The following is a 25,679-nucleotide window of genomic DNA, read 5'->3' as shown; positions in this document are numbered from 1 at the left end:
TTGAGGTCAGATATTTATTTTTATTTATTAGAATGTGAGATCGACATCTATGGCCCCGCTTTGCTCTGAACCAACGTCTCTCTTAGGAATATTGTCCTCCAACAAAGGCGGTGTTGTGCCAGGGGAAGGGGCTGCGGTGCATCCCCTGCGCCCGTCACCCCGCGCCTGGGCTGCCCCAGCTTGTTTATTTTCTAACTCCCCAGTTTCAAGTGACAGGGACAGAACCCACAGAGAAATGCCTCAATTCAGCCCAATTTACCATAGCTGTTGAACCTCAGAGCAAGGTGGTGGGTGCCAGCCTGGGATATGAAGCTCAGGTAGGTGATGGAGTAGTCTGTATGCACCCGAGTGCTGTTTCCCAAACATTCTTTCCATCCCCAAAGCATTTTATATGGTTATTTACAGACAGACTCATCCTTTTTGCCTTTGGAAGCAGACAGGGCCCTGCTGCAGTCATCTCTTGCCCTGGCCCACCAGTAATGGCTGGTGGAGCTGTGTCCTCTCTTGCCTTATCTCCTGAAGGTAGCGCTGGCACAGGAGGGAACGGGATGCAGGGAGGTAGCAGTTTTGGGCAGAGGAGGTTGATTTGTTAATCAGAGCAGAAAGAGCTGAAGCCATATGAAATCACCCCCAGAGGTGCAGCCAAAACATTATTGAGTCCATGCGCCTGCTTAGGCCTTTCTCTTTTTTATGATATGCTTCAGTGTAAAACATAAAAGACACATTTGGTGCAAATGTTTTCCTAAGATTTATTTTTATATAATCGCTTATGAAAGTTTTAGTCACTTTAAAGACCAGATTTACACATCGGCCCTAACCCTCGTTTCTCTGCTTTAATCAAACTGGGTTTGTCCATCAGGTTTTGTTCACACGCTGACAACATCAATATAAATACATCTCTGCCAGAGTAATTGATAAAAGCAGGCAGCCCAGGGGAGAAAACACGCGTTGCATCATCTGTGTAGGCTCTGCTATTGTATCATTCCTCCAAAAAGAAGTTAAGAATTGCCTCAATTAAAATGGTATGTGGCTTATGTATGTGCAGGTTTAATTTGGTATAATTGAACTTATGTTCATCCTTAGAGAACTCCTGGGGCTGCCAGACACAGCCAGGAATCATTCCTACTACGGAAGTATTAGGCTATTCAATTGGTTTGGAGGCTGTAGGATTAGGTCCCAATAAACTGTTTCAGCAGCATTTCAAGGCTTGTACAGTTGCTTCAACTTTACCATGTGGGTATTTGCAAAGGGAATCCAGACAATATTGTTGGTTTTACTGCATATTGACTGACATGCTAAAGTGCTGCTAAAATGTGACATGGTGCTTTCTACTTAGTGTTAAATTAATACTTTATATTGTGGTTGAGAGGGATTTGTGAAGTCCTGTGTAGGATTTTTAACTTCGGAATAAGTGAAGAAGCAGCCTGTCACAAAAAGAGTGTCTCCATCTGTTAATGAAAAAGATTTTTGGCTGCCCCCCCCCCCCATCCCCATTTGGCTTCAGAACAGCTCATCTTAAATAGAGAAGTCTTCTGTTGGAGAGAAGTGTTGGCTGTAGTTGATGGGCGCTGTCACTGGTGCTTCAGGCTGGTGTCTGCAGAAGATAAGGCATTCTGCATGGAGGTTATCAGAATCCTTAACTCAAACCTGACTTGCTCAGGCACTGCGAGATCTATGGTATGTCAGATCATGTATTGTTTTGAGACCTGCTGTCAGAGAACCAGATGTGTTGGAATTGCCTAAGTAAAATAACCTGAGCAGAGGCATGGGTGTACCTCTCATTCCACACTTGGCTGTGGCTGCCTGTCCAAGCAGTTAACAGCATCATTCCCTGAACCCTCTTTTGACCCAGGGATGGTATAAGATCCGAGCTGGAGATTTGGAAATGTTGTTTCTCAGAGTATTCAAAGGGCAGATTTATCATTAGAATCAATTCCCTGGAAAGTATCATTTCATAAGTAGGTGAATTGGCTTGGGGGAAAGTTCATCCGGGGGCACTGGGGACGCTGCAATTTACCCTTGTACTTCCTTCCAACTAGGGTTTCAGTCTGTGATGCCAGACAAGATACTTGTTCAGTTTCAGCTGCAGAGGGGTCAGCTCACCAAGCTGTAGGAGGAGATAACTGAGTTGGTCCTTCGTTGGTCATGATTCTGAAAAGAGGAACAAGTTTTGACTTGAAGAATTCTATATGTTTAAATAAATGAACATGAGGTTTTCTGCAGGAGCAGCTCAGCAGGGTGGGAGCCTCAGGTGCTTCCTCGCCTCAGTTTTGCACCTTCTCTTGGTCATGTTTTCGGTAAATGGGAACTATAAAGAAATCACACATCTCAGCTTTATGAGAGGTGAGCAGTACATTGTTAGTACATCAAGAGAAACCTTCTCTTCGGCCTGGTGTGAGGTGGCTGCTTTGTTTTCAAAGCTCTTTAAACAGGGGGCTGCTGTTCCTGTTTATGATCAGCTGCCTTGTTCAGGAGGGAAACCCATAATATCCTTCCATTCTTTTTCTCAGTGCTAGCCCAGTTCACAAACTCATCTATTTCACACCTTCTAAAGAGCATGAGAATAGTCTGCAAAGCAGCTGCCTTACTCATTTCTGATAAGAAAGGTCACAGAGACAGGGCTTCCTCGTGTGATTGTGGCACCTTTGGGGGAGTTTCCTGTGTAAATGCACCCGGGGTGCAGCTGTGCTCATGGGGGGGGCACTGCCACGCTTTGCTTTAGGGTTTATTTTTGGGGTTTTTTCTTCTTGAAAATCTCTGTTCTGAAAGTGTAAGGTCCTGGCTAAAGCTCCGGGTTACACTGCTGCTGCACCCAGCTCGGGGGCAGCAACACCAGAGGGACGTGGAGCTGTTGGAGGCCACGGAGCTGCTGTGAGGGCTGGAGCAGCTCTGCTCTGGAGCCAGGCTGAGAGAGCTGGGCTGGGGCAGCCTGGAGAAGAGAAGGCTCCTGAAGGGGAGACCTTAGAGCAGCTCCAGTGCCTACAGGGGCTCCAGGAAACCTGGAGAGGGGCTTTGGACAAGGGCCTGTAGGGACAGGCCAAGGGGAATGGCTTTAACCTGCCAGAGGGGAGACTGAGATGAGCTCTGAGGCAGAAGCTCTTCCCTGTGAGGGTGCTGAGGCGCTGGCACAGACTTTTCCCAGAGAAGCTGTGGCTGCCCCATCCCTGGCAGTGTTCAAGGCCAGGTTGGACACAGGGGCTTGGAGCAACCTGCTCTAGTGGAAGGCATTCCTTCAGAACAGAACTTCATGTCATTTCCTGCTCTCAAGCTATTTAACAGCTCAGTCTTGTTGCATTGCTTATACCCCATCCTGTCAGTAGTTTTGATTCCCTATCTTTTTGCTTCCCAGTAATTTTAATTCCCTGACAGATGGTTTGATTTGTGGTACAATGATGTTTTCAAAATGTGGCCCAACCACCAAAACCAAGTGGCAGGATAACTCCAGATACTGAGCTTTAGGAATAATTCTTTTCTCAGTTTTAGGGAGTCAGACACACAAGTTGTATCCATCAAATCTACCGGACTTAATTATCTGGACATCAGTTAGCTGCATCTCCCTGTTACTTGAACTTGGGCCATGTATCCCCAAATCTATTAATTAAATGGAAACTACGTGCTATTTCAAGAACCTCATCTCTCTGAATTAATTCACCTTCCCCTGGGGCACCTGGATAATTGATGTTATAATTTGTTTCATATATTATTAATGGTCAAGTATCATCTGAGAGCAAGGGGTTTGCAGGGAAGGGAGCAGGACTGTTGATAGAGAGTCTGGATTCTTTCCAAAGAAGAGGCTCGCAAGAAGCTATAAGACAACATTATTTCACGTGTGTCTTCTCGTGGTAGATGCTTGGTGGGCTGTGCTGAGGCTGTGGAAGGCTGGTGTTTGTAACTGATCGTAGCAGCATGAACGGCCATTTGAAGTCTCTGCTACTTTTTTGGCCAGAGTGTGAAATGCGGCAAATGGTTTTGGCACTCGGTGCTGTCAGTAAATCACTCTGAAGAGGTCTGCATGTTAGTGGCGCTCCACAGCTCCACTCCCAAAACGTCATTAACATAAAGTTGTAGTAATAAGAAATGATTTAAGTCAAGCAGCAGTAACCTCCATCTGTAATGATCCAGCAAAACACCCAAAACACACCTGAAGCAGCTCATCAGGATTCATTTCTAAGGTTGGCTGTGGTTTCGTTACAGCAGTAGCACCTCTTGAGGATGAGGAAGGGGAAGGAGCCAGTTTCTTTGGTTTCACCCTCACGGATGATGCATGTCTTGCCACTTCTAATGTTCAGTGTCAAGCCCCTGTTCCTAGAAACAGTAATTAGAACAGGACATCAGGTTCCTTCATTGCTGGGTGCAGGGGAACCCCAAGGTCACTCAGTTACAGACAATAGAAACCAAGAAGGAAGCAAAAAGAATCCATTGGCATTTTTTGTCATTGCATGAACTTTAAGACAACCACGGGATTTTGGACCAGAATTTGCCCAAACGATCTGCCCTGTAATCAGTACGGTGTCTGAAACACCGTGGTACCTGCATCAAGCTGCTTTGTAGAGCAGGAGATGCTTTCATGGAGATCACATTCATCGAGCTCTGTAAGTGATGTACTGTATAATACTGCTGCTGTTGGTTTCACCTACAAGAGTGTATTTAGAGCCAGGTCTGATGTCCATTCAGCTGGACTGAGTCTGCGGTGCTTGAAAGACACTGATGACACTGCAGTTCTGCAGACCTATCCTGATGCAGAGCCAACTGACACATAGGAAATGCTGGCTGGTTTGTGCTGGTACGTAAGAGGATCACAGTTAATAATGGGCAGACCTTCAAAAGGCTCAGTTGGATTCAAATGTGCTCAAGAAATTGAAGAAGGGGAAGGAGCTATCCAGACTCCTCTGCTTTGGAAATGGAACAGTGCGTCTGGGGAGAGAACAGCCCTGGTTCATGTGATTCCTTGTGTGCTTTAGATGTGGTGGAAAAAAGAATGAGAAGGTTGTTTTTTCGTGCGAGAAGTATGTCTCAGTAACAGCTTTCCCTGCAGCTTGCTCATGTTTTTCCTCCAGATCCTTCATGAAACCAGATAATAGAGTAGCACAACAGCAGCCTCGGAAACGCAACCACCAGTGGAAAATTTCCACCCCAGACCTGGGGCTTGGCGGGGAAAGTTCAAAAGCATTTGTTCTTCTGAAAACCTGAGTTGATCTCTCTCCCATCAGTGCAGCAGCATCCCAGGGCTTGGCCATGGCACTGGCCTCAGCAGTGGTCGCTGCTGCTTCTTCCTGGCATCACCCATCCCACTGACCCCAGCGCAATCCATCTGCATCACCTCATGTCCATGGCTCTCCCATCTCGGTTCTGGCGAGGCAGAAATATGTTAGTTTGACAGAAGGGGATCCATAACAATTTCTTTTCCTCTCCTCTGGGCTTTCCCAGTATTTGGGTACACTGGGCTTTTGTCACAGAGCTAAAATCTGGAAGCCTGCTTGCCCGCAGGAGCACACGTGGATGGTGGGGATGCTCCAGCGCATGCGGATGGGCAGTCAGTTACAGATGAATTGAGTTCTCTGATCCCTGAGAACTCGAACCTGGAGTCCCCCATGCTGCACGTGTACGCACAGCCTGTGAGCATGCACAAGTGTTTTGAAGACAAGGGCTTGAGTAGCGTGCTCAGGGTGATGGAGAGATGTCTGCTGCCCACTCCCAAGTTAGAGCACAGGCAGAGGCTTTCAGGGAACAGCTCTTATCGTCTGGCGTGTTGGGGATGGGGAGCTCCTCCGGGCTGTGCTGGAGGACCTTATGCTTGGACAAGAAATCACTGTACGCAACAAAAAGTAGTTCTCACTGAATACACTTCAGAGCTTTTCCTGTGGCCCTGGGCTGGGGGCAGCAACAAGTTGGGTTTGGCTCAGCTGCTCTTCCCATTGGTTTTAAGTGCTATGACCTGTTTTTGTCTGACACGTTTCTCATTAACTCTTTGTCAAAGCACCAGGAAGCCTGCTTAATTGCAGGCAGAGTGCTGAATTTATGAGTTCATCTAGGCTTCATGTCTACACATTGACAGAGGTGTTTCTCTGGATGAAGTCTTTTTCTCTTCATTTTGTGGCAAGAATGGACTTTCTGTTTCAGTTCCTTCTGAAAGTCATAAATTGCAGCGGTCCCTCCCTTCCCTTTATTTAAAAGAAACACAACAAAACTTCATGGCAACAGTTTATTGCTCTAAATCAGCTTGTGGGTCATTAAAGCAAAAAAGGGGGGGGGGGGGAAGGGAAAAATCTCCCTCTAACTCCTGCCAAATAAAATGCGAAATTCAGCCAAACTGTCAGAGGCAGATCCTGCAACTATGGGATGAGAAGGTTTATTACACTTTCGGCTTCTGGGGAGGGATGTTATAGCAACAGGACACTGGGTCACTGATGGCAAACTCATGGTTGCTCCGTTTCTTCATGCACACTAGGAATCCATTAAGCTAACTGACGACAGATCCCTCGGCATTCCAGTCCTACGGCACACCTCTGCGGAGGCCAAATGTTGGACGCTGCCCATTAAAACGTGAAAGAAACAACCCAACAGAGAGCCCACAAATTAGAGGAGCAGGAAACCTCAAATGATGTGCAAAAAAAATTGTAAACGGGCAAGAGAATTTTTCCATAACTTTTGCTTCATAACTCAGCATTTCTGATGTTAATAAATCATGAAACAGAGCCTTTGCGAGATCAATGAGCCTTTTGGATGCCGAGCCTGCCTGCTGTTGAGCAGACAGCAGATGAAGCTGCAAAGTGAGTCCTGGAACATGACAGCGATTTCCTTTTGGCTGGGTAGAGATGAGCCTGAGCCGCAGCCACAGGCAGCGTTCAGGGCTTGGATCCAAGACGTGTGTCTGCTGCGGCCAGTTCAAACCCCCGTAACCCAAACGAGCATGAAGGTGTGTTTGTTTTAACCAGGTAGAGCAAAGGGGAGGAGGATGGGGACCTTGGAGTAGGGAAAAGATGGCATTATGTGGAGAGAGAGCAGCGCCTTGGCAAGGCAAAGTCATGGCACTGGAACTGGCAGGGAAGAGGAGTGCGAGAGTATTTGGATGAACTGTTGGATTTGAAGACAAAAGTGATGGGAGGTGCCTTGGAGTAATAAATAGAAGTATATCCTGGAGTCACCATCTGCAGCAGAGGGAAAAAAAGATGAACTTTGGGTTTTGGCCTGTTCAATGGAAAAAAAAGCAGCACAGAAATCCGTGCTTGGGCGGGTGGGATAAAATGGAAGGCTGATCAGAGGGAGATGAGGTGAAGGAAGTGCTCCCACAATAATTAACTTTATGGGAATGCCCACAGGCTGCAATCCAGATGAAAGCTTGCTTTTCTAACCCATCTGCAAGTGCACATGTCTGCCCAGACCAAGTGTAGTTTAACTTGGGGAAGAGGAAGGGAGGCAAAACGTGTCTTGCACCAAGCCGTTGGTCATCTTCAGAGTATCGGTTATCTCGCAGTGCTGGTCATGCTGCTTCTAAAAAACATTAAGAAGTGGTTTATTTGCATCCCAAAAGCGAGCCTTCAGACAGAAAATCTTTTCTGCTACTGACCATGACTTGTAAACAGTTGGTTTGAAGAATTTCAGCAGAGGAAATTTCTGATTTCCTTCTGGTCTGAACTGGAAGAAGATGTGGTGAAAGGTTTTGGTTTGTTTTTCCGGAGTGTTTTCAGGTGGGAGAAGAGGGACTTTAACTATTACTCTGCGTGTGCAGGTCTGACAGGCAGAGGTACATGCTGCAGGTGGTAATTCGTGATTATTACTGGATTTCTCAGTGTTTTCTAAATTGCGACATAACTTTCATACAGAACATCAGAAAGGAGCGTGAGGGTGTGAACTTGGTGAGTAGCTGGAGGTGTCGGCTGCAGGGAGCTGGGCTCACTCGGGAGGTCCCGGTCCTGCAGCACGTCGGATGCTCAGCATTACACAGACTGTGTCTCACCCCATCCAGTTTGACACTTTGTTAGACAAACACTGAAGCATCTCAGTGAGTCAACATTTAAGGTCTTTGCCAGCCTTGGAGTTATCACCTGTATGTCCTTCTTCAGCTGCAGTGGAAAGGCACATACTATGTGTTTGCAAATCCTGATATTTTAATGGAATAATAGTTATTTAAAAGCAGGCTTCGTAAGACACAGCCTGTGTTCTTGTAGGTAACGTCTTGGTTTTATTTTTGTGCTAGTGATAAATTGCAAGTATCCAATGAATTTCTTCCTGGGGGAACAGTTGGACTTGATGATCTTAAAGGTCTTTTCCAACCTCGTTGCTTCTGTGATTCTATGAATACCTAACTGCCAGGAACTGAACAACTAGTAGTTTAACCTGTACTTACCTTTGTTTGCTCCTGGGCCGTGGGCACACAGAAAAAAGATGCTATTATTAATCAGGCAGATAATGTTCCTTGGAAATTAGAAAGCTAAATAAACCAGCACTTAGAAGTGTTTACAACAAGTAAAAGCCTAGAGCAGCCATTCTGAACAGCTTTGCTAATCATCTGTTGACATCCTACTGTGGTTGGTCTTACTCATTCCTGATGATCGTTTCTTCCTCAGAACTAGTGAGTGAAACTGCCACACGCGGTCAGAGCGAAGGTCGGGGGCAGGCCTTGGGTGTGTGTAAAAGGCAGCACGCCTCAAATGCAGACTTGGAGATGAGTTTCTGCTTCTGGTGAAGAGGGATCCCAGCTCTCTGCTCTTTAGTGCAGGAGGGGTGGGAAAGCAAAGGAAGGGATGTCACTCAGGGAACACACCTACGAGGCTGAGAACTTGATCCTGTATGTCTTGACTCCCTCTTCAGCAGCTTAATTACAGCTTCCAGCCCATTGCAACTGCAAAGGGAAAATGTGTTAGCAAAAATCCTAGGAAATTCCTAGTTAAAAATAATGTCTTTTGCTAATACATGGAATGAGGTAGGAGAACATGCATAATTGCTTCACTGTGTCCAGGCAGAAAGTGGTAACTTGCTGCTGTTCAACAGCTGTATTGCTGGTGGTGCTCTGTCCACTCTCTTCTCCTTCCATAACATATATTATGTTTTCCAGCTGTTCCAATTTCCTTATTGGTAAGGAACAGTAATACATGAAGCACCACTCAAGGATCCTGCTGGGCCTTGGTTCTTGGTGCCTTGTTCTATTTATGGGAGCATGTGTGAAAAATAGGGGCTTAGGTTCTCAGAGTTTCATGCAACCTCTCTCTTTCTCATTTTGACCTGTCAGGTTTCACACCCCTGCTTGGGTTTTACAGTTCCACGCAGATAAAACCACAGATTTTCAGGTGATTTCTAGCTGGGACAGGACCTCCTTCTGAAGTGTGGAGCCTGGTGCAAGGCCCTGCACAGCACTGGGTGAATTTGAGCTGAATTCTGTGTTTTCCGTGAGCTACCTGAGTGTCTTCAACCAAACAATTTTAGACTGTGACAGTGTCTGTAAGATACAGCTGTGAAATGGAATGGACTGTTTGTGTAGTCCTGGGGTGTGCTGTGTTGTATTCCCAAGGTGACTTAATTTCACTCATTGCTGCTGTTTAAAATCACTGGAACTGGGAGGTTACTGGGCTGCTGCTTATTCAGACCATTAAAACTAGACGCTGTATGCCCAAACTGCTGAGTGGCTCCAGCAAGAGGTGGACGCTGATGGTTCATTTTGGGTTTGGTTCCCAAATGGTTCTGTGGGAGCTGTTTCAAAGTCTCATATGACAGCATCACTCTCTGATTTCTCAGCCTGACCTTATCCTGGATTTGTCGCTGTCGTCGCTATTTGTCCTTTTCCTTTGTTCCTCCCTTTTCTTTTTTCCCTGTCTTGAAATAGATGGGAAAGTATTATCACATCCCATGAGATTTTGAGAGAATTAATTACCAGTAAAAGCATGTTAAGAGCTTTTGAGGACTGAAGTGATTTGCAATGACACAGGGTCTGGTAGGGGTAGTGGGAAGCCTAAGTCTAGGGAAAGAAGGAGTTTCCGTAATGAGGAGGCCTGGGGTTGAGCAGGGTACAGGATGGCCACGCTCAGAGCTCCAAGGGCTTTCCCTTGTTTTGGGGGTGTCCTGGGTCATTCTGAACATGTGGTTTTTTGAGTTTGAAATGGATCATCACCACCGTTGGCATGGAATGCTCAGCATCCTTTCAGTTTCTGTGTCATTGGACTTTCTGACTTCCTTAAGAAAGGAAAAGCAGTAAGTCTTTTCCTGGTAGAACAGCAGTTTTCTTTAGACTACAACCCTTTAGTGAGCCCTTTATTTTTCCACACCTGGACTTTTCAGTAGTGGAGGGGTTTTATTTGGAAGGATTCTTCTTTTCCACAGTATTTTATCTCACCTTCAGCCACACAGAACCTGTGTGTCTCAGTGAATTTCATATAAACTAAAGCAGTGTTTGTTACAGCATTTTTATTATGTAATTTTGTAGCACTGTGGAAAGTGACCTGTTTTGAAAGTTCACTAAAAAGGAATGTAATGCTTTATTTCTAATGAAAAACGATCCTGAATGAAAGGATAAAAGAGAGAATGGGAAGATGGAGCAATTTACTTGTTGTTAAAGTCAGTGTGGTTTGGACAAGTTACCTATTTTGATGACTGGTGTGGGTACTAGACCAGTGTGTTTGAAGCAACTATAATCCTGAGCCTGTTATTCATGGACAATTCTGATGTATTTCCTTGGAGGTTCTACTAACCAGGAACTTCAGATTATAACTAAAGAGCTGATTTGAGTCTTGTTATATGTATCTTTATTAATGATCCAGCTTTCTCCTTTGTGTTTCCTGTTTGGAAACCTACATTGTTGTCCTGGGTTCAGCTATAGCACTCATTTTTCTCCTTCTTAGTATGCAGTGCTGTGTTTTTTAACTTTCAGCCTGGGAACAACGCTGTTTATTTACAATAAATAATTCTCCTTTCCTTCTTCTATCTGTAGCTGTCACTTGGTGTCAGATGACCCATGTATTTCTTCTCCTGTTCCTCTGCAGATTGCTGACGACCTGGGCAATGAGAAGTTCTGTGTTGATGCTAGCCCGAGTGGAGCTGGGAACTGGCTGAAGTACATCCGTGGGGCCTGCTCCTGTGAGGAGCAGAATCTGGCCGTGTGTCACCTCAACGACCAGGTATGATGATTTAACCGTGATTGTTCTGGAATCTCCTATTCATCCCAAGTTTTCTCTCACACCACTCTGCACAAAACCGAGTCTCACCACCTTCTCTCCTGGAAAGACTCTGGTGTTAGTTGGTGTTTCCTTCTTTTATTGAAATTGAGAATAATTCTTCTGGATTGTGAAGCTTCAAAGGATAAAGGTGGCTGTGAGTGTATTTGGTTGTTATGAAACCTAAGAGAGTAAGATGCAAATGTAAATAGAAATATGTCAAACAGTCCCTAAGCCTGGATGGATACAAGCCTCTGTATCCAAACTCTTAGACACTCCAAATAAAATGTCTAGATTGCAAAATCGAGTTCTTCATCCTGGTTCTTAGAAACACTGGGCCAGTAAATACTACAGGAAAAGTGGCAGATGTTTTCGGAGACTCTGTAGTTAGACCTAGTTGGAGGGTACAAAATGTTTTACACTTCTTTTTATTTAGCTGATAACAATCAAGTTCCATACTAACAGAAGGGGATTAGGGTGTTACAGATAATCTACCTGCAGATACCTCCGAGTGTGAGCAGTTTGTTCTTCACTGCAGTCCAGGGCTTTGAGCTGGGTCCCTCAGAGACGTGTGTGTTTCTGGCCAGGGCTGGTTTGCGCTTTAGAAATGAATCCCTTCATTTTTCCTGTGGGATATATTTAGAAAACTGAATTTGCATCGACTTCAAACTTACTTTCTTGTGCACAAAATCCCAGGTACAATTTGTGCAAGGGGAGATTCTGCAGGGTGCTGGTGTGCTGAGCATCCTGGAGATGTTCGAGGGAGCTCTCAGAAGCTCTCTTAGCTTGATTTCGTTTCACTTTGCTTGCAGGGTACGTTTTTTCTTTCCATAACAGGGACTCAAAAACCAGGGGAAGGCTTTACCCTTCCTGGTGAGTAGGCACGCGGAGACTTGGGGCTTGTTTGTAAGTATCTAAAGAACAGCTTTTGCTATAAAAGATTACCTGCAGAATAAGCAGCGTTAAGATAAGAGCCAGGAGAAGCTTTTAATCAAAACCATTTGCTTCTCATGAAAAAAATAAACATTTTTACCTGGGGAGATGGTGCTTTGTGCCTCCCCCCTCCCCAGACCACATTCTGTTCTTCTTTACACTCCTGTAACTTGGGAACATTCCCAGGAATGTACAGGGAATTTCCCTGGATTTTTAGTGAAGTTGTTGACAGCAGAATCTAGACCTATGAGTGGGTTTGATTTTTTTGTTCCAATTTACAGATTAAACCACTGCTTTTTAGAGAGAGATGAGCTGAGACATTTCATTAGCTGTTTTCCAGTTGTGAAATCAATTTTCAAATGTAAAATAATGAGAGCCACTGTTCTTTATATCTATTCTTACTCGATAGGTATTTGAAAAGAGTAAAAGATCCTTGATTGACTGCGATAATTGTGTTTCTAAAGGAGGACTGGGAAAGAATGCTAGGAGAATGCTGGGGTTTGCTTACTGCAGCTGGAAAATGATTCATGACTTTGGTTGTATTTTCTCGTGTTGCTACTGCTGCCTTCACGGGGCAAATGCTGCAGCAGTTCAGTTGTTCTTACTCAGGAGGCTGTAATATTAAACAGGGTCTATGTAATAAATACAATACCATTGAGGTTCAGGAGGATTGCTGCTGCTTTTGTGTGTCATATAGTAGAAAAAAGAAGGGCTAACGGGCTGCAGTGATGGGAAAATCAGGCAGCTGTTTAATAAGCCAAGCTCATATCTGTGTGTGTAATAAAGATAGTTTAGAAGTATTTTATACTTATAAGTACATAAATGTTTGGTGACTGTTCAGGATTCCTACGTATACAATATAATGCCTTAAGAAGAGGAAATCAAAAGCAATGTGGCTTAGTTGAAACAAAGGGAAGGCGATTCCAAAGGAGGAAAAAAACAGCTGAACAAAAGCAAAATGTGCAGCCCTGTCCCAGGGCCACGTGAGGCCAAACTTGTCCCTGTTCTGTCGTCCCTAACCTGGTCAGCAGCAGTGGGCACGGATCTCTGCGTGTCAGTGCAGGGGTGCTGCTGGACTTCACTGTTTGCAGGATGAGAACGTAAAGCAACTGCTTTTGAGCTCGTTGCGGTTGTCTGTCCGTCTGTCCCTCCTGCTGCAGTTGGTAGGTCTGCGTTTTGATCTCTCAATACACGCTGCAGTTGTTTGCTCCGTTCTCTAATGCTCTTTATTCCCCCACGTACAAACCTGGTGCCCCGGGGAAGCAAAGATAAATAGTAGACGTAACTCACGCGGCAGGTAAACAGAGCTGGTTCTGATGAAGGATACCTAAATAATGAGGTAATGCCGGGCTCTCGCTCCACGTGTTTCATCTCCATCTCTTGCCCTGACCCTGCAGACAGTCCCACAGCCCCCAGCTTCTGCTCAGAGACGTGCAGCTTCGGTTCGGCTGCGAGAGCAGCCTCGGCGTGGGGCTGTGAGCCGCGGCTCTGCACTAGCCCTGCTTGCTGTAATTGCACTCACTGCTTGCTGAGAGCTGCAAACTGTTGCAGCCACAGCCAGGTTGCTGTTGCACCAGTTTACATCCACAGACACAGCACAAATCCCTGTATCGAGCCCAGACTGGAAAAGGATTCCTCTGAGTATTTTTACTTTCCTTTTTCCCTTCTTTCTTAGCACGCTGTGCCCAGAATAACTTGATAAAAATCAAGCAATGTGCTATTTCCAGTCGCCTGTGAGAGCACTGCCCAAGCCCTAGTTGGATTTTGAACTATTTTGTGTTAAATAAACCTGACTAGTATTAGTAGAGGTGCCCTTTTTGTTGTGAGAAATAAGACATGATAATGTGTGTTGGTTTTGTATGAACGTCAGTGATTTATGCATGTAAATGTTCTGATGGAGTAGGAAATCTGATGGGTTTTAGTGCACAACGAATAACAAAAGGCAAAGGAAACCCGGCAGCAGTTGTAATGAATTCGGTAGCGTGATGGCAAGATGAAGTTAATTATTATAATGAAATGTTTGATGAAATTAATGTGACTCCAGCAGAATCCAACTTTTCCCTAATGATTAACGAGGCTTGCTCTGTGTTTCTGGAAGGGCTGTAACAGACACGGGCTCCTGCACAAGGAGGTACTTTGTTCTGGGAGGCGAAGGGGCTCGGCATGGCTCATGGTTACAATCCCGGAGGATTTTTTCCAGTGTAAAAGTGGAGAATGGATCTAGGAGCTGGGTGAACCTTTCAGACCATGGTTAGGCTCTGCTGGTCTGGTTTGGGGTCACCAGCTGAACGAGAAATGTCTGTTAGTGGCTATTTTGAGCTCTTTTTCCTCCTTGTTAGCTGCAAGTGATGGCACAGCGCGAGTTGTTTTTCCGAGTCAAGCCCTAAGCTCTGTGCTTATTCCTAGTCTGCCTTTTGGTTTTGGTTTTGTTTTTCCAGGCAGGTTTGCCATTAAACTCGGTGTGATTTGGTCCTGGGAAAAGCTTTTCTTGTTGAATGAGCGGGCAGGAAAGAGAGTTGAAGCGCAAATGAAAAGAATAATGGGAAAAGGGAGAGTTTTTATACCACTCGTATAGTTTGCATGGATCTGATCTGATCTGTGTCTCACAGAGAAGTGTGGTCTCAGAAGTGTGTTCACCTCCTCACATCTGTGCTCGAGCATGGATCTGCCTGTCAGTTCTGCATGGGACTGCTCAGCCGAGGATCTCGGTGTGCTGTGCAGTGAGAAATCCTTCCATGCTCGGCTCCTTCAGCTGCCCAAGCCCACATTCCTGGGCTGTACATCTCCTAGATGGCATGCGGGATGCGGACGGTTGTCTCTTCAGAGGTAGGATTGGTTACAAACCAGTGGAAAACAGTGCTGACAATTTTGCCCAGGGTTGTGCGAGGGCAGGGATGGGGCTTGGGGCATCCTGCATATCACAATTCACTTCTCAGTCATTCGGCCTCTGCTGCGCTTCCAAACTCTCCATCAGGGATTTCCTGGCCTCTCCTGGGGGTCGGTTTGTGCAGCAGAACTCGTGTGTCAGTGACTGTGCAGGTGAAGTCGCGGGGAGCGGAGGACAAAACTGGAGGCACCGGGAGAACCCGTGCGGAGCTGGCCTCACCGACGGACTGTACTTAAAAGTAGGGGCCGGGGGACCGGGTTTAGTGACGACTGTCGCGATATCGGCCCCGTCGGCGGGCGGAGCCTGCCCCCTGCTGGGGCGGGCGGGGGCCGCGCCGGGCCGGGCTCGGTGTGTCGGTCCCCGCTCCCGCCGCGGGCAGCGGTTCCCCCGGGGCCGCCTGCAAAGCGACGCGGCGGCGGCAGCGAGTGTAGCTCGGTCTGTACCGGGGCGGGAGGAGGTGGGAGCGCGGGGCCCTGCCCTGCCGGAGCGCGGGCTCGGCGCGGGACGGCACCGGGAGGGCGCGGGGCCGGCGGGAGCCCGAGCCCGCAGAGCGGGCGGGGAGCGGCGGCCGTCACCGCCGCGTCGGGGCGGGCGGGAGCGCGGGGCCGCGGGCGGGCGGGCGGCGGAGCTGCGGGGAACCGAGCGGGGCCGGGGGGCACCTGCCGCTCCCCACCCCGGGTTCATGGACACGCGGGGAGGGAACGTGCACCGCGGCGGCACCGAGGGGTTCAGCGTCCCTGTTCCCGGTAAAGGACTGGCAGAGGCGGAGTGACGGGTGATTGAGGGAGTCGTGCTGGGCAAGTCGTAGCTGGTGTCCTGCAAACGGATTTCGGGCGTCGCTATTAAAAGTTGGCAGTGGGTAACCGTCATCGGCGGTATTGTTGTTAAAAGAGGACGGGGTCCACCATACTCCCAAAATTAGGACAACATACGGAATACGCTGAGTCTTGGATTTCACATAGTTCTGATCCTCCTCTTTGCCGATCTCCCAGACTCCCATCCTGCTCCTGATTTCCTTTAGCTGCTGTTTCTTGCAGTGTTACACTGTGTTGCAGCCTGGATGAAGGGGATTTCCTTCTCCCTGTAATACTTTCTAAGTGATGTATCCTTGGAGTTTGAGAGTTCTCGCTGGTTCACAAAGCCTGTGTAAGCCCAAATGTCCTTTAAGCCCTGTCCTACCCATGTTAAACAGCCGGTGCATGGTTCCCATTCCTGGTTTTCCATCGTGTAACAAGGCAGGTACAGCCAGGAGCAGCACAGAGCTTGGTACCTTCCAGGTTCCGTGGTCAGATGGAGCACTGAATGGGGTAACTGCTCACGGGGAGTAGTTCAGGACTTGGCTTTAGGGCTCAGGTCCTCAGGCTCAGGCGAGAGTAACCTACAACATAATTCTTTGGACATACACTAATTCAGGCCTCTAATCATCAGGCCAGAGAAGCATCAATTCCATCTGTTTAATCTTCCCTTCGCTCTAACAAATACACTAAGCTTACAGGAGGTAGGGAAAACAATGGGAAGATGTTGGGTAATTTGAAGGAGAGAGGCTCTTAACCTAAAGATGACATTACTGTCCAAGCTGCATGAACCAGTGACACACAGAGAGTGGGATAAAGGCAGGAAAAAAGAGCTCTCAGCAGCAATTATCACAGAACTCAAGTGACAGCCTCCCCGATCAGCTGGGGTGATTTGAGTTATGGGTTAATGTAAAATGCAAGTCTTTGCATATTTAACATGTCTCTCAATTTCTGTTTCTGATTCCCAGATCTATTATAAAGTTATTAAAGAAATTGAGCCAGGAGAAGAGCTCTTGGTGTATTTGAAGGAAGGTGGTTATTCACTTGGGAACATGGCGCCCAGCATGGAAGGTAAGGCCTCCTTTTGCCGGACAGGACTTTCTGCACCTCTCACCAGCACACCTGGAATGGTGAGATCCTCACTCAGTGCTGAACTGGGACAAAACCCTGATCCAGGACCTGCCCCTCCTGTCACTGTTAATGTTTTGTGCTCATTTTCACTCTCGGTCAACAATAGCCAGTTTTATTAACTTCAAGGCATGCAACAGATTAATTTGCTGCTTCTCTTTGCGAAGCACTGTGGTTTGGAATATGACTGGAGGTGCCTTTTGAATCCCCAGAGTCCTCATGTTTCTTTGGGTGTAATAAAAATGGTCCAGGCCATCCCAAGGCTTGAAAAATACTGGTCTCTAGTGGTTCAGACTACATGGAAAAGGGGGATCCGGGCAGAGGATGGAAGAGTCATAGCTAGAATTATTAATGCTAGAATACAGACACCTCTGAAACCCTGAAAGCAAGTGCTTTTCTCAGCATTGCTCTGAGTTCTGTTCTCACTGATGTTTGGGATCCACGGAGCCTGCCCATACATTGTGCACTGGAAATGATCTCTTAGGAAGACTGGGAGCGATGCACTACATCATTTCTGGAAGTATTACAAAGACAAGGCAACAGCACAGACATATCTAGAGTAATAAAACCCCTGCAGATGTGCTGTAAAATGGTTATTTGCACGTCCTGAGGTGGGTGCAGACCTGCCCACAGCGAGCCCTACAGCAGGGAGGTGCAGTGTCACCTGAAATGATGGGCAAATCCCTTGGGACTTGCAAACCTCTGCACTGTGTGTAAGATTCTTACTTTCCTTCATGCCCATTGACAGTGGAAGGTGGAGAACGATGCAAAAGGAACATGACTTCTCTCGAGTGAAGAGATGGTGAGGGTGTATGACTTGTGTTCCGTTCATTCCTCGAATGTAGATCCTGTTGCAGGTTTCACATTATTATTTATGACTAATTTCTATACACGTGTTCTCCTCTGCCAGCTGTTTTTAAATCATGAGTTGGAAATACTGTTCTACATAATGAATCACTGCAGTTTGACTCATCTCACCTGGGCATCCCGCAATACATCTGTTTTCTTTCACCTCTATCTCAATATAATTTTCAGATTCACATTTGTGGTGGCACTCTTTAAGAGTGTAAAAATATTAGTTGTAATATTTCTGCAGAGGTGGGTGGTGTGAGGGTTGGTGCTGCTGGAAGCTCTGTTGCTGAAGGTCCAGGGCTGAAGTGATGTCAAGTTTGGGATTCTTTTTTTCAGCCTTCTTCCCCCAAAAGTTAATCATTTTCTTGAGACCAGCACACAGGGATGAGTAATTTCTGTTTTCCAGTGAGGGAGTAACACAAACCTTTTCTTTGATGTCAGGGAGAAATCAGAAGGAAAACCCACCGCTGTTTTGCATTTCAGTTTCTAATAAGCTTTTATTTGAAAGAGCAGAAAGTGCTCCTTGTTTTCCACCTTTGTCCCTGTGTAACATCTATCTGTGTCTTCCTGGCAGTGTCTAGTGCTTTTGCTGCATAATTGCTTTCAAATTCTAATAGGCCAACATTAAATATTTGACTTCTTAACACTTTCTGCTTTGAGCCGTGCTATCTCCCTGCTGCCTCCCTCGCACCCCCATCTCCAGCCTGAATTAACACGAAAGAAAATGCAAAATTGCTCAGCACAAAGATAATTATCATAAAAATCTTTTCTCCAAACCCCAGCCAAACACAGCAGACCCCTTATCACTGCAGGAATTTTGAGTAGGGCACTTGAACTCCTTTGAGATTCAAGTCTGGTAGATTAGCATGTAGATGCCACATAATTGTGTTCCCCTTGGTTTCTCTGAAAGCTATTAGGCACTGATTTATTTTTCTGCTACATTCCTGCTTTGTCCTGAGTGTTACTGATGGAACTCCAGATAGGCACATAGAACCAGGGATTTGACAAACAAGACGTGGGGAACAGGCAGCAATTTTTTTGTAGCTGGATTTTCCTTTTCTTTTCATCCCCTTCTCCCTGTAAGGTACTGAAGCTGGAACCTGCTTTTGAAGCGCAGTATTGTCATTTGTGGTGCTTAAGGAAAAAAGGAAACTTTAATGAGAACTTGTATTGAAAGGCAATATTTTTATTTTTGCTGCTTAAAGAAGGAAAAAAAGACCCCTTCAGTGAACCTGAAGTCTACAAACTGTGTCTGATGCAGAGACACAAAATCCATTCCAGGACTCCTTAGCTGAGTCCTGGGCCTCCCTCCTTCCTTAGGTTTTGTATTTGCAGGGTGATGGGCTGGTCCTTAGCGCACAGGTCGGTTCCTTTCCCTGCAGCACTATTTATTGAGGTCTAATCTCCAATATTCTAAAGTTCAGAAGTGGGAATGCCAGAGGAATGGGTGTTAGATATTGATGTAATATAATCAGCCACTCTACCAGCCAGTCAGTCCTTCCTCTATTTAACCTGTCTGAGCGTCAAAATAGTATTTGCAACATGAATAACACGTGGCTACAAGGGTTTTAATCATGTTTTTGTCCATCCTCTAATTCTTCTCAGTAAAAATTTCTTTTTCCAAACCCAAATGTTCTGAAACACATACATTTCTTTTCTTATCATCCATCTTCTCTCTCTATGAATAAGCTGTTGTTTTTGGGGATGGAAGAGGAACGTTGTTGTTGCTCAAGCACAAGCCTGTACAAAATGCACAGGGTTTCTCAGTTTAGTGACATGCAAGAGCTGTAAAATCTGTGTAGCTCTGAAAGCAGCAAGTGCAGAAGCACTGTGACAGTTATTACTGAGGCTGTCAGTGTATTTGTCTGTCTGTCTGTATAGTCTGTAATCTGATAGAAAGGACAAAAATACATTATTCTTATTGATAACAACAGGTTGTATACTCTGGGAGGGGATGCTTGTGAGTCCATCTGCAGCCAGGTGTGCAGTAAGTTATGCTCAGTGGCTGGTTTTCCAAACTCAAAGTGGATTTCTGGTTCCTGGAGGATAGTTTGGGCAAAAGAAGATCCAATTAATCCTGTAGATCTCAGGTTGAAGTAGGAAGCGTTTAGTGTGGATCCGCAGAAGGTATTTTGATGTGTTTTCTGTGGAGTCAAAAGAAAAAGAAGGGAAAAAAAAAGCCCTGTTTCCTCCATTCCAAGTTTTCATGTCTGGGGAATTGCCAGTTGGAGCTGCAGAGATGCTGGGAGTTTTGTAGGAGCTTCTCAAGAAGAAGTTTCCAAGCGGGGAGACTTTTGGTTGCCCCTGCAGAAAAGCTTCTCGTGTCGTGTTGCAAAGGAGCAAAGAGGGGAAACAGGCGGTTTGTGGGTGAATTCTGAGGCAGACAAACCCCGTGCCAGGGCAGTTCCGCATTAGCGGGAGTCAGTGAGGGATTTATCCTGTTACTCCACAGTTCAGTGGGCTGCGTGAGTCAGAGGAACTTCTATCCCACGTACCAAAACTGAGGTCATGGCTATTAGTACCAGTGACACTGTGAGGGCAGCCTGACGTCTGAGACTCTGAAACCCCAACGCTGTAGCAGAGAAACACTTGTTTTGGAGCTGATTTGTTTCACTAATGATGAGGAGTGATGCAGGAGGAGATCACTGCCTCAGCCCATGCGGTGCATGTGCTCCGACACTTGATGCTGTCAGGCTTGTCTCTTCTCACCCTAATTATGGATGTATGGAGAGAGAAGGGGTACCCCAACACACCGAACCCAGCCCTCACCCCTCCCATGCTGCTCTCACACTGGGAATGATTTGGGTTCATAAACTCGTGCAGATGAAATCTTACATCCTGCCAGGTAACTGCGTGCTTCGTGCTGCTGTTACAAGTAAAATGCAATAACAAGACATGCCATGATACTACAGATCCTTTATTTCTTTTTCCTCGTAAAAAGTAGTTTGGATTATTTTAATGGTGGGTTATACACAGTCTCTTGATACTGCTGGGTAGTTCTTTATATCCTGATTTCCAGGTTTCCTGCCCTGGGGGCATAAAACACATGAGATACATATTGGTGTACTGCTCTACAAAGTGCTAGTAAACAGAATTTCTCTAAGGAGTAGAGCAGAGCCTGATTCACTTCATTGTGAGGCTGCTGATAGGAATTTCAGAGCATATGATCTGTCAGAATGAGTTGAAATGGGTAAGATGTGGGTATTTTCTTCCCTTAGGTCTTGTTTTTAGGCAAAATCCCTTCCCACCCCTAAAGGAAAATATTGACCTGATGTATTTTATTCCTTTAACATCCCTCTTTTCTGCAGGTCAGGAAATCCCGTAGCACCTCTGTATTGTATTCATTCTCTGTGTAAATGGGTTATAGTGCCACCAGACACGCTGCTTGGATGAACAGCCGGGCTCTGCTGCTTGTGTCCTGATGCTCTTTTCTTCTTCAGCTGCGTGTGACTGTTTCCAGCTCGTGGCATGTCGATACTTTCCGTGTAGGTGTGGACCACTTCAGGTTTCATCTGCCTACGTAGCTCTGCTGTGGCAGCTTATGGGATCTGGTCTGAGTCACTGCAGCAGCATGTCGCAGGCTCCCCAGCGTGCAGGGGCACGGGGTGGAAACCACAGGGTCTGAGCAGGCTGCGTCGAGAGAAGCAGCAAAGGGAGAGCAGTGCCCGTGTGCAGGCGGGAAGCACCTGTCTCCGGGTGATGCTGCCTTGTGCTGTGGCAGCCTTTTAAGAGAATTAACCCAATTTATGTAAAACACAATTTGAGGTCTTAAAGCACAGCCTGAGTGGTTGCGATTGTGCAAAACTGGGCAAACCACGGGTTTCCTGAAAGGTTGTAGGCTTTGAAAACAGCTCCAAGCAGAGATCGGCCCCATCACCTCCTTCCCTGCAGAGCAGCAGGGGTGAATCAGCTCCATCACGGCGCTGCTTTTTGGCTGCATCCCTGAGAATCTTTCCACTCTTCCCTTGAGCTCATGCATTTTACCACAAGCTTTTCTTTCAGAAGTCATCAGGAAAGGGGATCAACACTTAGTACGAAGGGGAGCCCGGGGTGCAGAGGAAGAGGGTGAGGAGGGCAGGGTACTGCAGCAGGTCGCTGGGAAGCTGCTGTTCCGGGCTGGAGGAACCTGGAGTTATCCCGACTCCCTCGCAGAGGTTGTTCTCCTGGAAAATTTACAGCTCCGAGCCGATTGTTTGGCTTGGCACTATGGTCAGGATGCTGCCTTGTAAACTTAATAATAGCTGCCCTCTTTTTAATTTGTTTGACCTTGACTGCAGTAATTTATTATGTGCATTACATCTTTCTCTTTTTTTAAAGAAAAAAAGGCACAACAGCAAAGCATTAAGCATTTGGCTGCCTTTGCTTTCCTCCATTGGGCTCTGGTTTGGAGCTCCTCGGGTTTGATGGCTCACTGTGCCTCGGCAGTTGTGCCGGATGAGTCAAGGGGATAACTCTAGAAAGACATTTTCTTAGAAAGGAGCTTCTCCAGGTCTGTGCTGTGGCAATTTGCTTCTCCCAGTCTCTGTCTTTACATGGGTGGGGTTTGTTCCTTTTTTCACTGGTGACCCCTCCTGAGGAAAAGCTCGCTCCTATTTCCCAAAAACCTCACTGCAAACAAACACAATACTCCAGAATTGCCCCAGTTTTTGGTGTATCTACTACTTCTTGTAGGTCTTTATGTCTCAGCAGAGGCCAGGACACAACAAACACGAGATCTCTCCTGGTTATGTGATATATATTTTTTTTCTTAATGCTCACAGTGGACGCAGTCTGCTGGCCTGGCTTTCTCTCCCCGCTCACTTGCAGATCTCCTCTCTGCTCGATAGATCCTCACAGGGTATTACCTTTTCTTCACAAGCTCAGTGTTGGGTGCAATAACGAGACTTGCTTGAACTTCCTGACGCACAAGTCAAAAGCATTTTCTCTGTGTGTTGCAGAAGAGCACACGTTCCGCTGCGAGGACTGCGATGAACTGTTCCAGTCCAAGCTCGACCTGCGGCGCCACAAGAAGTACGCCTGCAGCGCTGTCAGCTCCCTCTACGAGAGCCTGAGTGACGAGATCAAGCAGGAAGGTCTTGGAGATGGACAGGTCTATGAGTGCAAAGACTGCGAGAGGATGTTCCCCAATAAATACAGGTACCACACACTTGCCAGACCCTCCCCTGCCTGCCCCTCTCTGTTAGTCCTGTACGGTCCATCTGGTGATGAGAGATGCAGGACAAGGTGGGAGCTGGATGGCTCAGACCTTTCCATTCTCCATAGGGATAAAGAATGCTGGTTTTAGCATCCTTCAATGTCATTAGCTATTGGACAGCACTTTATTTCCCCTTGTTTTCATAGACTGTGATGCTTTTCATTACTCCTTGGCAGAAGCATCCACAGATCATTGGCAGTGTAAAGCTGAAAGGGTTGTTCTCTGAATTCCCTTTGTCAGGGCTGTGACAGGTTGAGAGACCCTGTTAGCATCTGTGCAGCTCCCATGTGAGCTCGTTCTGAGGGACAACAGGGGTAACACGTTCTGCCAATATTTGTGTGAGCCCTTCTTTTATATGTAATTCTGGTCATTTGCGATCAGTGGGTATAAAGAGGCGCTATTACACTGAGAGCTCTTCATGTGGTGATGACTCCTCTGCAGAAGCAATTAAAAAATTCTATTCCAATCAAATTTTCGGTTGTTTTTTTGTAAAGAAAAGGTTCATGTAAAGATTTTGTGTTCACCAAACATTTTTGTAATAGAAATGTGAAAAGAGAGAAGATGGGATGTTCCCCAGTTCATATTTTTATTTGCAGTAATTATGCAGTTATTATTCTAAGACAACTCTAAACAAGATTTAAATATTTCTTTAATAGGAAGATTCTTTTGCCCAATAAGCTTTAACTGAACTTGTGCATCTTCCAAGCGTAACGTGACAGTGATCACATACAGCTTTAAAGCAGGAATCTTTGAGATTTCTGATCCATTTGCAACGTGAGACTCAAATGGTTAAATATTAGGAGCCAGTTTTATAAACTTGAGGGGGGTTTTAATCCTTTTAGGATTGTGTTTATTTGCATGTTAAGCCTTTAACCCCTGAGCTGTGTTTTCAAGGTTTTCCCCACAGCATAAGGACTCGAGTTTGCTCTGTTACCGGGACTAAAGTTCTCACCTCACTTGACTTGTTAGATGAACAAACACCACACGCAGCAAGATTTGTTATAAAATCGTGAGAACTGGCAATCCTTATGTCATAAAAAGAGCAAAACCATTGAGCTTTAGGCCAATATAAGGCCTGTTTCATTTCAGTTACAGATATAAAAGATGATGTTCACCAGCATCAGTCATTTTGAGCTTAATTATGTTGTTACTTTCAGATCTTTTATCTAGGTAAGTGAAGGAAAAAATCTCTCTTAAAAACGTAGAGAAAGGTGAAACATGAAGAACATTCCAGTAGATTATCTGTGCTGAACAGAGCTTGGCTCTTGGCTGGGTTGTGGGCACTATAAAGGTAGTAACAGATCCTGTCTGCCAGTGATACCTCTGTAGTGGGTCTGTTGGCACAGGTGGATGTCTTTATTCCTCACCTCATGTTTCTATCTTGGCCACTTTCAATTAGACACCAGGAGGCTGCAATTCCCTTAATTATTTTTACCTGGTAAAAAAGGAAACTTCCCTTAAATGTTTTAAATATTCATTATTTTAGTAGAAATTCTTATTCTTTGACCTCTCTGTCAGTGATAGAAACTTTCCTCTCTTCAGCTTCCAGCACTCTAGAGCTTTTATGTTCATTTAGGAAAGACCATTTTGAAATGTAAGTGTCTCCTCTTTGTGCCATCTGTGTATTTCCTGGCTCCTTTTGGCTTGGAGTAGCACTGGGTCCATTATTTTGCAGGGGTTAAGAAAGCAGAAAAGCTGTAAATCTCTTTTCCTCTTTAGTGATTACTTACCCCTTGAGTAAGATGTTGAGAGTTTTCTGGTGAAGCTTCTTCTGGGTGTTCAGATGATGAGGCTGAGCTCAGGCCCCTGTTGCCCTTGATTTCTTGGGCAAAGTGGGTAAGACAGACCTCGACTTGGCTCACCTTGGGGCACATCTCCGTTGCAAGCACTTTTTGATTCTTCAGAATCATCATTCCATCATTACAAGGTCTGTTATTGGCATGGCAGAACAGTTACTGATCATCGGTGTGCTCAACACAAGCATCTTGAGCTTGAGGCGAAAGTCTGTGTGTGCTGCATGGATTTCGAGTTTTTGAGCACCCCTGGGTGATGGAGAGCTCTTTTCAAGCTATTGCCAGCTGCATTCAGGTGATTGAGGATGCTCCAAGTTGCTAGCCACAGACCTGAACGCTTGCAAAATGTTGGGAATTGTGCTAGGGCTCCTGGCTTGTTGAGTATGTCACCTTTAGAGCATTGATTCCAAATGTTTGGGTTGGGATTTTCTAAAGCAAGTAATAGAAAGTTCATTTTTTTTTGACAGGGGAAGGGTAGAATGAGCACCATCACTGTCAGTCTGATGGATTTAGTGAAGCTGGGAAAGAGTGTGCACATCTATCCCTCCCCATCAATCCTGCTGCATTTTATGTACTGAGAAAGCCACTAAACCACTGAATATATCCAGTCTGTGTTCCTAGATGGCCTTATAATTTTTCAGAAGTTAATACAGATCAAATCAAGAGTGCCACTGGGGAACTGAAATTGAGCATTTAGCAGCTGACTAAATAAATAAATGTTTTGCTAATCCCAGTAGGTACTTGCCTCTAAACAGCATATTAGTTTGTCCATATTTGCTCTAAATAAACTCATAAATCACAGTTAGCAGGAGCGTATTTTTGTGTATGTATATGAAGGGTATAGATTTCTTTGTATGGGTAAAAAAATTTGTAGCATTAAGAACATAATTTCTTGAGCAAAATGAATATTGCTTCTTTAAAATGAGTGGATTGGCAGTTTAGAAGGGGCATGTT

At 45.8% G+C, this 25,679-nt stretch overlaps 1 protein-coding gene across 4 annotated transcripts in view; it reads left to right on the top strand.

The window, feature by feature from the left end:
- PRDM16 (PR/SET domain 16) overlaps window positions 1-25,679 on the top strand; it is a 278,163-nt gene that overhangs the window by 222,274 nt on the left and 30,210 nt on the right. For all 4 annotated transcript variants that reach the window (XM_030508173.2, XM_030508171.2, XM_030508174.2 and 1 more), the window contains exons 4-6: window positions 10,974-11,108; window positions 16,727-16,829; window positions 22,676-22,874. In XM_030508173.2, coding sequence (XP_030364033.1) covers window positions 10,974-11,108; window positions 16,727-16,829; window positions 22,676-22,874 — 437 coding nt within the window. The remainder of the gene's footprint in view (window positions 1-10,973; window positions 11,109-16,726; window positions 16,830-22,675; window positions 22,875-25,679) is intronic.

This window comes from Strigops habroptila, chromosome 16, assembly GCF_004027225.2.
Source record: "Strigops habroptila isolate Jane chromosome 16, bStrHab1.2.pri, whole genome shotgun sequence".
Taxonomy (NCBI): domain Eukaryota; kingdom Metazoa; phylum Chordata; class Aves; order Psittaciformes; family Psittacidae; genus Strigops; species Strigops habroptila.
The sequence above is the reverse complement of the archived record's forward strand: the minus strand, read 5'-3'. Positions and strand labels throughout refer to the sequence as shown.